Consider the following 14,265-nt stretch of genomic DNA (forward strand, 5'->3'; position numbering starts at 1 on the left):
GGGCTTCTAAATTTCAGTAGTTAATTTCTTACAACAAGGTCCTGCCTGAGTTCCACTTAATTCAACCATTTGACCTTGACCTTGGAGCTTGACTCACTTTGAAATAACTTTAATAATCTTTGTGATAACTATTAAAGGGTAAGTACTTGGGCTTTCATTTTTCAAATATACGTATATTTATTGACACAAATCCTTTGTTTGGATATTAACATTTTTTTTATATCTTGACCTTGGGATTGCATTCGAGAAACTTCAACTCTCGCTGTAAGCTGTCATATGGGGACATCAGTGTATTTTTTATAAAGTCAGAGGAAACCCAAAATTCCCTGCGTTTCACCACTTTGTGATAAATAAATAAGTCAATATACTCTATAATTTTATGAATATTTTTATAATATGATAAAATATTATATATTCATGATTTTCTTCACTACATGTATGCAGTATACATGTATAACATATAATGATTGTATTAAACATACATGTATATCAAGTATTATAGAATTTCCACTTTACAGAATATTATACAGTAAAAGTTTCATTAAAAAATTATTCATTCATTCTGAAAAAAAGAATATATTCAATTCATATTCATTGAAATCAACTCAATACAAAATAAAGATCTTTCTAGATATATACATTTGCTACAAATTTCTTATAAATGGTAACACAGTGAAAAAATAATTGTCATTATTAAAACACTTTTCAATGAGAAACGTGCATACACTTAATTACAATACTAACAGTTCGGCTACATTGATCTTATTTAGGAGGGCTTGAATTCACAAATATGTGAAATAATATATATCACCGTAAGAAAATTTAATTTTATTGGGAAGTCAAGAAAAAAAATGAGAAAAATTAAATTACGCACATGATGGTGTGTAAATAACAACAAATTCATTTAATTAACCAATTACTTATTCAATTTTGTAAAATAGTAAAACTTGATAAAAATGTTGCAAAATAAAAGGAAAAAATATCATTTACATTAAATGACAACACCAGCCTTGACATGACACAGTACAAGTAATCCGGAGGGATCGATTAACTGGTTTAACAAAAATGCCTAATTAAACATAAAACCATTCCATTTTCTTTTAAATTTAAAACATTTAACGCTATAGAAAAAATATACCAGCCATTTTCTTATATAAAATCTTTTTTCTACATGTGCACTATACACAGCTTAGGGGAAACATCATTAAGTAACTTTTGAAAGATTCTGTGAATATGCAAAATCGCAGAAGAATGTTAATTTTCATTTGAATTATTTGTGTCTGATTTTGAATTTTAATTCACACATAACGATATCTAATTCATGCTAATTAAAAAAAAACATTATTGCTTAAAAACAGGTACACGTATAATGTATCAGCTGAAATGACATTTTACTACATGTACATACCTCAAAATCGTGTATAAAGTGTAGTCCCTGTACAAAAAGAACTTCTGCCTTACAAAATCCCTTTTATAACAGTTTGTAGTTACCTTTTAAATTAGATTATTGAGGAATGAGGAATTCCTTTCTTTCTTCCTATATGTATTTGAAACAAATTGTCTATTAAATACCTGTATTTGCTTAACTAGGGAACTTTAAAAAAAACATATAAATGCTGAAAGTGAATACTTATGCCAACAAACTGAGAAAAAATATCTATAAGTATTAAATGTTTTCTTATTTCAACAAATACAGCACAAGTTGCAACCAGTTTCCTAATTACTAACCCTTCCTCTCATTTTTAAGCCTTTCTCAGAGAGAAAGGTGACTAAATCAATGTTATCTCCCCGGGCTGCAGCATGTAAGGCATTTTCACCATAATTGTCTTTGATATTTAGTAAATGAGGATAAGTATTGACCAAATATTTACACATGTCTAGTTTTCCGTTTAAACAGCATAGATGAAGCACAGTTTTCCCATCATTTCTTTTGGTTTTGATATCGAATCTTTTTTCCAACAGAAATTTGAATAAATCAATGTTACTCCCATAGGCTGCAGCATGTAAGGCATTTCCTCCATTATTGTCTTTGACATTAAGTAAATCAGGATAAGTATTGACCAGGTACTTACACATCTCTAGTTCTCCGTTCATACAGCATACGTGAAGTACTGTACCCCCATCATTTCTTTTGGTTTTGACATCAAAACCCTTCTCATACAGAAATTTGAATAAATTAATGTTACCTCCCCACGCTGCATCATGTAAGGCATTTCCTCCATTATTGTCTTTGACCTCAAGTAAATGAGGATAATTATTGACCAAGTACTCACACATCTCTAGTTTTCCGTTCATACAGCATTGGTGAAGCACAGTATCCCCATCATTTGATTTGGTCTCAATATCGCAGCCTTTCTCCAACAGAAATTTGAATAAATCAATGTTACCTCTCCAGGCAGCAAAATGTAAGGCATTCTCTCCATCATTGTCTTTGACATCTAGTAAATGAGGATAAGTATTGACTAAATACTTACACATTTCTAGTTTTCCGTTCATACAGCATAGGTGAAGCAGAGTACTCCCATCATTTCTTTTGGTTTTGACATCAAAACTTTTCTCCAACAGAAATTTGAATAAATCAATGTTACCTCCCAAGGCTGCATAATGTAAGGCGTTCCCTCCATCATTGTCTTTGACATCTAGTAAATGAGGATAAGTATTGACCAAGTACTTACACATCTCTAGTTCTCCGTTCATACAGCATAAGTGAAGCACAGTTTTCCCGTCATTGATTTTGGTATTGACATCAAAACCTTTCCCCAACAGAAAATTGAGTAAATCAATGTTACCCCACCAGACTGCATCATGTAAGGCATTTCCTCCAATATTGTCTTTGACATCAAGTAAATGAGGATAAGTATTGATCAAGTACTTACACATCTCTAGTTTGCCGCTCTTACAGCATAATTGAAGCACAGTTTTCCCATCATTTCTTTCGGTTTTGACATCAAAACCTTTCCCCAACAGAAAATTGAGTAAATCAATGTTACCCCCGAAGGCTGCACCATGTAAGGCATTTTCTCCATCATTGTCATTGACATCTAGTAAATTGGGATACGTATTGACCAAGTACTTACACATCTCAAGTTTTCCATTCATACAGCATAGATGAAGCACAGTTTTCCCGTAATTGTTTTTGGTATTGACATCAAAACCTTTCCCCAACAGAAAATTTAGTAAATCAATGTTACCTTCCCACGCTGCATCATGTAAGGCATTTCCTCCATTATTGTCTTTGACATCAAGTAAATGAGGATAAGTATTGACCAAGTACTTACACATCTCTAGTTTTCCGTTCATACAGCATAGGTGAAGCACAGTTTTCCCATCAATTCTTTTTGTTTTGACATCAAAACCTTTTTCCAACAGAAATTTGAATAATTCAATGTTACCTCTAAAGGCTGCATCATGTAAGACATTTTCTCCATAATTGTCTTTGACATCCAGTAAGTCAGGATAAGTATTGACCAAGTACTTACACATCTCTAGTTTTCCGTTCATACAGCATAGGTGAAGCACTGTTTCTCCATCATTTCTTTTGGACTCAATATCGGAGCCTTTCTCCAACAGAAAATTGAGTAAATCAATGTTACCTCCCCAGGCTGCAGCATGTAAGGCATTTCCTCCATTAATGTCTTTGAGATTGAGTATATGAGGATAAGTATTGACCAAGTACTTACACATCTCTAGTTTTCCGTTTATACAGCATAGGTGAAGCACAGTACCCCCATCATTTCCTCTGGTTTTGACATCAAAACCTTTCTCCAACAGAAAATTGAGTAAATCAATGTTACCTCCCCACGCTGCATCATGTAAGACATTCTCTCCATTATTGTCTTTGAAATCTAGTAAATGAGGATAAGTATTGACCAAGTACTTACACATCTCTAGTTTTCCGTTCATACAGCATAGGTGAAGCACAGTTTTCCCATCATTTTTCTTGGTTTTGACATCAAAACCTTTTTCCAACAGAAATGTGAGTAAATCAATGTTACCTCCCCAGGCTGCAGCATGTAAGGCATTCTCTCCATTATCGTCTTTGAAATCTAGTAAATGAGGATAAGTATTGACCAAGTACTTACACATCTCTAGTTTTCCGTTCATACAGCATAGGTGAAGCACAGTTTTCCCATCATTTCTTTTGGTTTTGACATCAAAACCTTTCTCCAACAGAAATTTGAGTAAATCAATGTTACCTCCCCAGGCTGCAGCATGTAAGGCATTTTCTCCATTATTGTCTTTGATGTCTAGTAAATGAGGATAAGTATTGACCAAGTACTTACACATGTTTAGTCTTCCAAACTTATAAGCTTCATGTAATGGTGTACTTTGATCGTCAGGAAATATTTGCTTTACACCTTTTTCTATCAAGTATTCATACAATTCTATGTTTCCTGATTGAGCTGCCCAGTGTAATGGACTCATACCTCTTTTGTTATCATAATCTGGAGAAAGTAAATCTGGATACTTATCACAGATATACCTGACCATGTTTAGTTTACCATTTTGACAAGCATAGCTAAGAACAGTTGAACCAGTATAATTTATTCTATACGGCTCACAACCACTCTGAACTAATTCTTTAAAGATTGTTTCGTCTCCTGCATACGCAACAAAATGTAGAGCGCTTCCACCTTGATTGTTCCGAACATCAATTAGTTGTGGGTAGCGTGCTAGAACTGGTTTAATGAGGTGATTCTGCCCGAAAAAACAAATCTCGTGTAGAAGACCGCATTCTATAAAATTCCAGCGAAAATGATTTGATAAAGTTCTTTCTGTAAGGTCTACATTATCAGTGAAGCGATAAAGCAAATCTAAATTTCCACTTTGCACAGCGTAAAAACAAGTTTTTAAATTAAACCTAACATTAGTTGATAATAGCAAGTCAACTATTTCCCTCTGGTTGTGTGCACATGCTTCATTTAAGGACAAATATCTTTGTTCTTCTGAAGCTGAAGACAATAGATATTTAAACCAACTAAAGTTACCAGATACACAGAAATGAACTATCATTGTTTGCCCATGACTATCAGTATTTTCTTTTAGCCCAATCAACACACTTTGATTATTTTTGCATTTACAAACAAACTTCTCGTCTTTCCATATGTGAAAACGGGAAATTGTTTGAAATGCTGTAACTGATCTTCCCTGCAGGACTTCTAGCAATCGGTTAATTAAGTTTTGAAAAATATCTTCGACAATTACTACAGAATTCCACGACAATTTCTTGCAAGTCGTTAACCTTTCTAGAAGGGTAAAATCACAACTCTTGATAATTTCTTGTGGGTAATAATTGACAAGACATTTAAATAAACTCTCCTGTACTGAGCTATGACTAAATTTATATTTTCTTTCAATATTGTCATAAGCCATCAAAAAATCTTCGTAATGAGAGACAGAACTTTGAAACTTCAATAAAGTTGACTCTGTGGCTCCTATCATTTTTAGTGCTTCTTCTTTCCGCGGTCTGTCTGATGGTGTTTTCAGCACGCTTTCTTCCACACTCCCTCCACAGAGAAGAATATAGATTAAAACTGACATTTTGCTTTCTTTTCGATCTAACCTTTGTTTTATATAATTTTCCAAGCTAAGAATAGGATCCTTTAGGAAAGCTTGAGGGTCTTCGGAAAATATTGGATTATTTTGCAAAAGGCTGCAACATTGGGGGATTCCAAGTGAATTTCCAAGTTTAATAACATCCGGCATTGTATCTGATGTTATCATTTTATCAAGACCGTACGTTGTAAACATTTCTACTATTTCTGAACTTTGCATTTGAAAATTCCCATTAGATAAGTCAACTGAAGAATCGCTTAAAAATAATTCTTCATTTATTCTTTCTACTGCTTCTTTGTAAATATCATTTCTAATTGTTATAATTAAAACATTTCCTTGACAATTATCATTATTCCACATTGCCTTAATCAAATGTCTCTTGGCTTTAAAGTTGTCAACCTCATTTGAAACTGAAAACTCCCCGAATAAATTATCTAAAAATAAAGCGACGTTTGAAGATGGTGATACGGATCCGTATAGTTCTTTAACGGTGAACAACTGGAGAGGAAACATTCCTTTCTTCTGTAATTCTGTTAAGACGTGCAAGGCAATCGTGGTTTTCCCGGATCCCGGGTTACCTTTGATAAGGACAAACCTATTAGTCTCCAGAAGTTCTAATACTCTCTGAATCGCACGCGTTTGAACAAATACATTCCTTATTTTTAGCTCTTGTTCTTCTAAAGCAGCTTCGGTTGTGTCTAAAAAAAATTCCAGCAATATTTTCAATTTTGCTTAAATATCCACATCTAATAAAAATCTTTTTTGTCATTTTTATTTTCTTGTAATTTTTTTGTTTAAATGAAATATAAGGAATAATTAAGGTCTTACCAATCTTTGCTCTGATATTCATAGCTGAAAAAGAAAACAAGATGTGGGTAAGATGCTGTTTCGTATGGTACATGTGTATTATTTTGAACAGCCTTTCCAGTTACAGATATTTAAACCAAACCGTTTGAAATGTCCTTTTCTCAGGTTAATGTCACGTAAAAATATCTAAGCAGTACGGCCAACAGTTTTGAAAAAGGTGCTTTCTTTTTATCAAGATTTACAGATCAATAAGTACATCCACATACACCTAGTTGCATGTTTAATAAAATATTGACGATTCATCGATATAATTGCGTTACATGTATATATATGGATGTCTTACATACATTTACAAGTACCTTTAAGTTATTTATTCAACTTAACTTTTTCTTGAGAGAGATGATAGTTAGATATTTATATTTATAAAGAATTTTTGAAAGCAGAAGGAATAAAGTCATTTGTTAAAGTAAAGAAATATTATGAAGATGAACGTCAAGATTTCTTTTCATTTGAAAACAAATTATTTTTTCCACGATTCAATAATGCGAATTAAATTGCGTTCAAATACGAATTAAAACTTTATTTCTTCGAATAGGGTTTCCAGTAGGGCTATTATGACGTCATTTGTAAATCAAGTCATGTACGCAGAGCCATCCATTAAATGATTTGATATAATTATCATAGTGGCTACAGGTATACATTTAGTGATTGACATACTTTTCCTCGATTTTTTTAACCAGATATAGCATATACCTATATCTAACCACCAACAGGTGTCCTCGAATTAGCTTCGCTTAGCTACGCTGCGTTCACATGGTGCTAATGCAAAATAATTTAATTTTGTTTGTATTCTAGTCTCTCATTGGTTGATAACCAAAAAGGAACGCAAATTATTTCTTAATAACCTGGTTTGGTATGGGGACACACCCCCTTGACAACCAGCTGAATCATCTGTATCCATACAATCCCCTCATTTCCAGTCACTGGAATTCATGGGAAATTCCAGATTTAATAAAAGTACTTTTAACTTCAAACAGTAGCTCTATCTTACCTCGTGTACACAAACATCATGCATGGCTGCTAGATCTGTATATCAGTTATTACCTCCCCTTGTTTCATATCACTTCCGTTACTAGGGATGTATTATTGAGCGGCAAATTTGAACTCATAAAAAGCAACACAATTTTACACTAACAGTTGTTTAATTATTTTGAAATTAAATTATAAGGAATGACTCTAATTCTTGGCCAAATTATTCGATGATAACCTGGTTTGGGTCAGTTTACGCTTTTTTATAATCTGCTTCGCGGATTATAAACAGTAAACTGACCCAAACCAGGTTATCATCGAATAATTTGGCCAAGAATTAAAGTCATTCCTTAAGTAATGTATGCCCTGTTCACACGGCGAGTTTAATTCGCAGCAAATTAATGCGAAGTAAACTAATGCGAATTAAGATAATGCGAATTAAATTGCGTTCACATTACATCTAATGCGAAGTAAACTAATGCGAATTAAAATTCAACTTCTACAGTCAGGCGTCAGTAAGTCTATTATGACGTCATTTGTAAATCACGTCAAGTGTGCAGAGCCATCCTTTGATAAATGATGTAGTGGCTTCAGGTATTCATTGATTTTAGTGATTAACATACTTTCCCTCAGTTTTTTTTAACCAAATATAGTACAAATACCTATATCGGACCACCAACATGTGTCCTGTGACTTAATTCTGGCCTTACGCATGCGTCAAAATTTAATTCGAATTAGCTTCGCTTAGCGTTCACACGATGCTAATGTGAAGTAATTTAATGCGCAGTAAAGTAATTCAAATTAACCTAATTCGCATTAAATTCTCCGTGTGAACGCTAAGCGAAGCTAATTCGCAGTAACTTTACGCTTAATTCGAATTAAACTCTCCGTGAAAAGATGGCATTAATGTGCAGTAAATTAATACATTTAACTCATTCGCATGAAATTTTCCGCCTGAACGCTAAGCGAAGCTAATTCGCAGAAACTTACATTTAATTCGAATTATACTCTCCGTGTGAACAGGGCATAAATGTATATTGTTATACCTTTAAAAATTTGTTCCTATACAAATCTATACAGAAAAAAAGTCCAACATTTTTAATGTTTTGCTGAGCAAAAAAAGTCCAACATTTTTAATGTTTTGCTGAGCCGGCATAAAAAAATCGATGTTGGACCGCTGAGTGAGATGTTGGACCGCTCGGAGAGATGTTGGACCGCTTACGTCACAGAATAGGCGGAGCTTAATTTCAATTTCATTCTTTGGTTTTAAAAAGTATAGATCTAATGTTACATTACCTAATATAGTACAAAATACATGTATGTCAAAAATATAAAATAAAATGAAAGGTATAACAAAACATTTATTGACACTATCTCAGGCAGAATGCGTTTTGTCGAACCCTCGAACCATACTGTCTGCCTTCGGCCTAACGGCCTCAGGCAGACAGTTTGGTTCTTGGGTCCGACAAAATGCATGTTGCCCTCGAACTCAGTCAATAAATGTATAATACGTTCGTCTATTTTGCATACAATAATATGTTACTTTGAAGCGTGTAATTTATTAAACAGAACATTTAATATTTACTTTGTTGAATATTTAAAAAAAAATTGAACTAAAAGCATTATAACCAAAGCTAAACTTACCAAACCCTGTGTTTTCTTTTTTATCTGTAGAAGAGTAAATTATCAATTTCAGGAAAATAGTGTCCATTCTTTATTAACTCATTTTAATCTGAGTTATTGTTAGTTTATTTGATTCATAAATAGTATTATGCCCATGGAATAAACATAATTATTTATAAATACTTCAGACAAAAAACTTGATAAATGACTGACAGATTTATGTAAAAATTCTCAGATCTGAATGGTAATATTTAACTCTGTATTCAGTGCGATGACTTACTTTTCAGTTTCTGTATTTCTTTGGCGTTTTGTTCTACATCTGAGACCAGTGACTCTGTTTAAAGAAATAGCTATTCTACAGTTGGCTGCATACATTAAGACCCTGGGACCCGTTTTACAAAAGGACTTACGAATTAAGACCAAATTTAATTCTTCATGTCACTTTTTTGGTAAACATTATATTAATATTATTTTAATCTTTTTAAAAAAAATGTTGAAAGATATTTTTACATCAAACATTTTAAAGAGAACAAGCAAATTCAAAGAATTGTGGTCCCCCGCTTTCGGAGTCTTTGTGGGTGAGGTGTTATTTTTTATGACATATTGTGTGTAATATAAACATCCTATTATATGTCATTTATTTAGAAAGTAACACTGAAGTTGATTTTTTTTGAAGGGTGAAAACCCTAATCCTGACTGTTAAAAAGTTATAGCCAAAGTAAAAAGTTTTTTAAAAGTAGGTCAACTCCAAGGTCAAGATCTAAGAGTCAAAGTAGTGGATATCCATTGAAAGGTTTTCTCACAAGGATTACATACGTGAAGTATGAAAGCCCTAGCCCTTACTGTTCAAAAGTTATGGTCAAGGTTAAAGTTTTTTCATAAGTACGTAAATCTTTAAGATCAAGGTCAAAGGGTCAAGGTTGTTGGTATCCAATGAAATGTCTTGCCACAAGAAATAAATATGTAAAATATGAAAGACCAAGTATCTACCGTTCAAAAGTTGTGACCAAAATTAAAGTTTTGTCCAAAAAGTAGTTAAAAATCCAATGTCAAGGTCAAAAGGTAAAAGTTGTTGATATCCAATGAAAGGTCTTCTCAAAAGGATTACATATGTGAAGTACGAAAGCCTAAGCCCTCACTGTTCAAAAGTTATGGTCAAGGTTAAAGTTTTTTCACAAGTACGTGAATCTCCAAGGTCAAGGTCAAAGGGTCAAGGTTGTTGGTATCCAATGAAATGTCTTGCCACAAGAAATACATATGTGAAATATAAAAGACCTAGTATCTACTGTTAAAAAGTTGTGGCCACAGTTAATGTATTCAATGTATAACGACCATATTTTGTACCTAATAAATGAACGGTCCAATATGTTTAATCATGGTAGCAATTTAAATATATCATCAAATGAAAATGCTCCACCAAAGGAATTTACAAAATTTTGATTATTGTCCAATTAATATCCCTTTGAATTTTACATTGAAGTCTATGGGCAGTGCATGTTTTTATAAGATATTGTAAAAAGCAATTTGAATTTCAAAGAAATCTCTTGGTGAAAATATGCATAAACTCCCTCTTTATTGAAATATGAAATAAAATAAATTATTTACCGCAGAAATTTTGTGAAATCAAAAATCTTCTTCTTTTCATCAAGGGCAGATAACTCTTCAAACACTGTAAATGTGCAAAATGACCGTCTCCTTACATGTTATAAGTCTTGCAAATTTGGTTTATTTCACTTTTATCGTTTTCTAGCTGTGTGCTTTTAACTAGTTTAAAATTATTTAAAATCAGTCAAAATCCCTTCGTTATACATTGAATACCGTAAGGTTTTTTAAAAGTAGTTAAAACTCCAGGGTCAAGGTCAAAGGGAAAAAGTTGTTGGTATCCAATGAAAGGTCTTCTCAAAAGGATTACTTATGTGAAGTACGAAAGCCTTAGCCCTCACCGTTCAAAAGTTATGGTCAAGGTTAAAGTTTTTTTATAAGTACGTAAATCTCCAAGGTTAAGCTCAAAATGTCAAGGTTGTTGGTATCCAATGAAAGGTCTTGCCACAAACAATATATATTTGAAATATGAAAGTCCTAGTATCTACTATTCAAAAGTTATGGCCAAAGTAAAAGTTTGGAATTTTTGTGTAAAAATTGGTCAAACTCCATGGTCAAGGTCAAAAGGTCAAATTTGGTGGTACCCAAAGAAAGGTCATGTCACAAGGAATACACATGTGAAATAGGAAAGTCATAGCTCCACTTAATCAAAAGTTATGGGCAAGATTAAAATTTTTTTGACGGACAGACTGACAGACGGACAGACGGACAGACTGATGGACAGACGAATGAGATTTAATGTCCCCTCGCTTTCGCGGAAGCGGGGGACAATTATAAATTTTGCAAACGCTTACAATCATCTGACGTTTTTGGTCTCAGTCGTAAGTTGTTTTGTAAAACGGGCCTCAGGTGTTCAAGGTTTGTTTATTATTTGCATTGATATTTCTAACGTTACATATATCTTAATAAATGTTTTAATGTTTTTATTTTTCAAATATTATATATCTTAGTACGAGGGTCATTCAAAAAGTTCGTAGACTTTTGTCCTAACTTTTTTATTTAACGTCATATTATATCCAAATTTGGTACAAATGTTTTAACAACAGATTGAAATAATTTGAGTAAAAAAATTAGAATGTATCTTCATATTTATTAAAATTGCGAAGGATTTAGAACATCAAAAATGTGGTCACGGAGCACGGTCAAAATTGAGTAATTTTCTAATTTTCACTTTTTAGTATATACAGCTATACCTTAAATAATTGGAGCTGAAACAAAATAAAATTTACATGTTTAAATAAAGTATTGCTGTAATAATTTAAATGAAATCAGGTTATGTAATATCTCGCTCCATTTAAAAGATATCAGCTTCTAAATACATATAGACTTGATTAAAAAAGGCAAAAAACCATGACGTTGGAGGACGTCACGGAGCAGCAAGTAGCATTAAAATTAGACTTTATTTTCGGAAAACTTCTTCTACAAGCTCAAAAAATCCTTTTAAACCAGGATCTGAATGAAAAATAATCTGTGTATTTGTATTAAATTGAAAATACAATTTTCGAGTGGTAGCGAGTTTGAATCGGACGATGGATCGACTGCAAAGAAACAGGTTAAAGTTAAAAATATTGTCAAAAGAGTAAGAACGTCCTTGAACGTAATGTGTGCTTCAATGTTGCAAAAATAATAGAGTTGCATAATAAAGTAAAGAATTTGAAAACAATAACATTCTAATTCAAGCTATATTTGTACAATTGTTTGCAAACTATGTGTTAAGTGTTGTGTATATGTGTTTTGAATAAATAAAGACGCTTCAAACCGTTTTTGAAATATAAAAAAGAGTATACTTTTGACAAACTTTCTCAGCGTTGATTTTGACGTTACAATATTGGTACACCGTGCTTCGTGGTAGCAAAACATGTTGCTTTAAATTTTGGCTTACATGAGTTCTATCTAATCATATAAAATGAAACTTCACACCTCAACAAAGTAAATGTTTCTGTTTACGAAAATATGTTGATCTATAATCTTGTAATAATCATATGACGATGAGAAGCATTGTCTGCGTATTTTTTGAATGACCCTCGTATAGATATGTAATCGTAAGATTTCACATGTCCGAATACTTTCCTTATATGGACATGATAAAAAAAATATCCCCCCCCCCCCCCGCTGTGATTTATGATAGTTCTGTTTTTATTCAGATACAAAATAGATGGAGCTGCTACATTTCAAGTTATGACGAAAATATTCACGTTCTCTAAGAAGGATTGATATTATAAGGTACAAGGGTACGATCATGCAGGAATTCAATTTATGATATAATCTTTATCCAATTTTTTACTCTTTACAAAAAAGTATAAGCCATGCCTTAATGGGAGTTTGTTTTCATGAAAGCAAATGATAAATAACCAATGATATTTAGGACAATTAAGAGTTCTAAAAATCAATATATTCTTTGTTGGTTTTTTTTTACATGATTGTGTGTGATGAAAGAGATGGACATGATCTGCAATAAAAACGAATTGTTTATACCAATAGTCATACCTAATATTGTAAGCTTTTTAATCCATTTGATTTCCTGTTGCGGGTCCATTTTTTCGGTCTTGATAAAATCCACCGATTGTTGATATTTTGAAACGCCAAAACAGATATCAAGATCTTCGGCAATTTTGCGAATGTTCATACACTCAAGTTGGAAATCGGCATCAGATATACCTATTTCAACAGCATGTCCGTAGTGTTTGTTTCTGATGAACCTGATACGCTCCATATTTGCCGATACACTTCTGTCTGTAGGGTCAGGATCATTACCCCAACCTTGACGGTGTGCAGGTAGGTTAGTCACATTACGCAGGAGAGTATAAAGTAAGGATATATCCATATCGGAGTAATCTCCAGTGTAGATTTTTGAAGGTGGCGGGAAAATTAAATCGGTTTGTAAAACATTAAGGGGGTTCCTCTTCTGCGTCTTTAACCAAGTTTTAACGGCTTTAGACAGGTCCGCTGCTGGCACCTCCTTGAGGAGCACATCCCTCATGACGTCAGCACAGGGTCCCAGAATCAGGCGGGAGATCCGTGCTAAGTTTGTTGTTTGTGGTGTAGACGCGAACTTTGAATGGGACATGATCGTTTTCTCTTTTGGTTTCTTTTCGAACTACTTAATGTATTTCCCACTGAATTAATAATATCTCTAATAGCTGCATATTTATTTATTAATTCCCTGTGACTTAAAGTCGCAATATGGAAGGACTACGTGGAAAAGCGAAAAAGTCCTTTTATCTGAAAAGTAACAGAAATTAGTTATAAACTGCTATTAATTAAAAAAATTAGGAATATATTTAATTTGTTCTTAATCTACATTATTATAATGCTGTGTATGATTTAGAAAATGTCCTTTGCACTTTCAGGAAATCATCGGTAGCTGTCCCTTCTTCTATTGAATACGTTACAATATAACATACATTGATACATTAATTCGTTCTTTAATGTTTTATATAAAGAGTTCCTACACTCTGAATTGAACTAAATCCGTGCACACGGTGCATTTTCCCATCAAGTGCTTGAGGATAGCCCCCCCCCCCCCCCCCCCCGAATATTGACACCCGGACCTGTTAGACTTTTTTCACATAACTTATATATGGATAACACATTTGTGATATAATCATGCCTATCAATTCAGAAAATTTGCTTAAGCTAACATTCTAT

The 14,265-nt window shown here is 33.0% G+C and overlaps 2 protein-coding genes across 2 annotated transcripts in view; one reads left to right on the forward strand and one right to left on the reverse strand.

The window, feature by feature from the left end:
* LOC134272921 (nuclear cap-binding protein subunit 2-like) overlaps positions 1 to 14,265 on the forward strand; it is a 68,935-nt gene that overhangs the window by 18,257 nt on the left and 36,413 nt on the right. The window lies entirely within an intron of this gene.
* LOC134272922 (uncharacterized) lies at positions 1,717 to 13,829 on the reverse strand. Its single transcript, XM_062755101.1, has 5 exons — positions 13,105 to 13,829; positions 9,296 to 9,349; positions 9,037 to 9,060; positions 6,385 to 6,408; positions 1,717 to 6,254 (listed from the first exon to the last, which is right to left on the reverse strand). The coding sequence occupies exons 1-5, from the start codon at positions 13,682 to 13,684 to the stop codon at positions 1,717 to 1,719; spliced, it is 5,220 nt and encodes a 1,739-aa protein (XP_062611085.1). The 5' UTR covers positions 13,685 to 13,829.

Source organism: Saccostrea cucullata, unplaced genomic scaffold, assembly GCF_032062105.1.
Source record: "Saccostrea cucullata isolate Sc308-1 unplaced genomic scaffold, CSIRO_AGI_Scuc_v1 ctg1978, whole genome shotgun sequence".
NCBI classification, from domain to species: Eukaryota; Metazoa; Mollusca; class Bivalvia; order Ostreida; family Ostreidae; genus Saccostrea; species Saccostrea cuccullata.

Excerpts from the sequence above, each read along its gene's own strand:
- LOC134272922 (XM_062755101.1), bottom strand. The coding sequence starts at position 13,684 with ATGTCCCATTCAAAGTTCGCGTCTACACCACAAACAACAAACTTAGCA. Across the intron at positions 9,350-13,104 it reads TAAAAAGCTTACAATATTAG|AGTCACTGGTCTCAGATGTA; the intron begins GTATGACTATTG and ends TTCTTTAAACAG. Across the intron at positions 6,409-9,036 it reads AAAAGAAAACACAGGGTTTG|CTATGAATATCAGAGCAAAG; the intron begins GTAAGTTTAGCT and ends TTTCTTTTTCAG.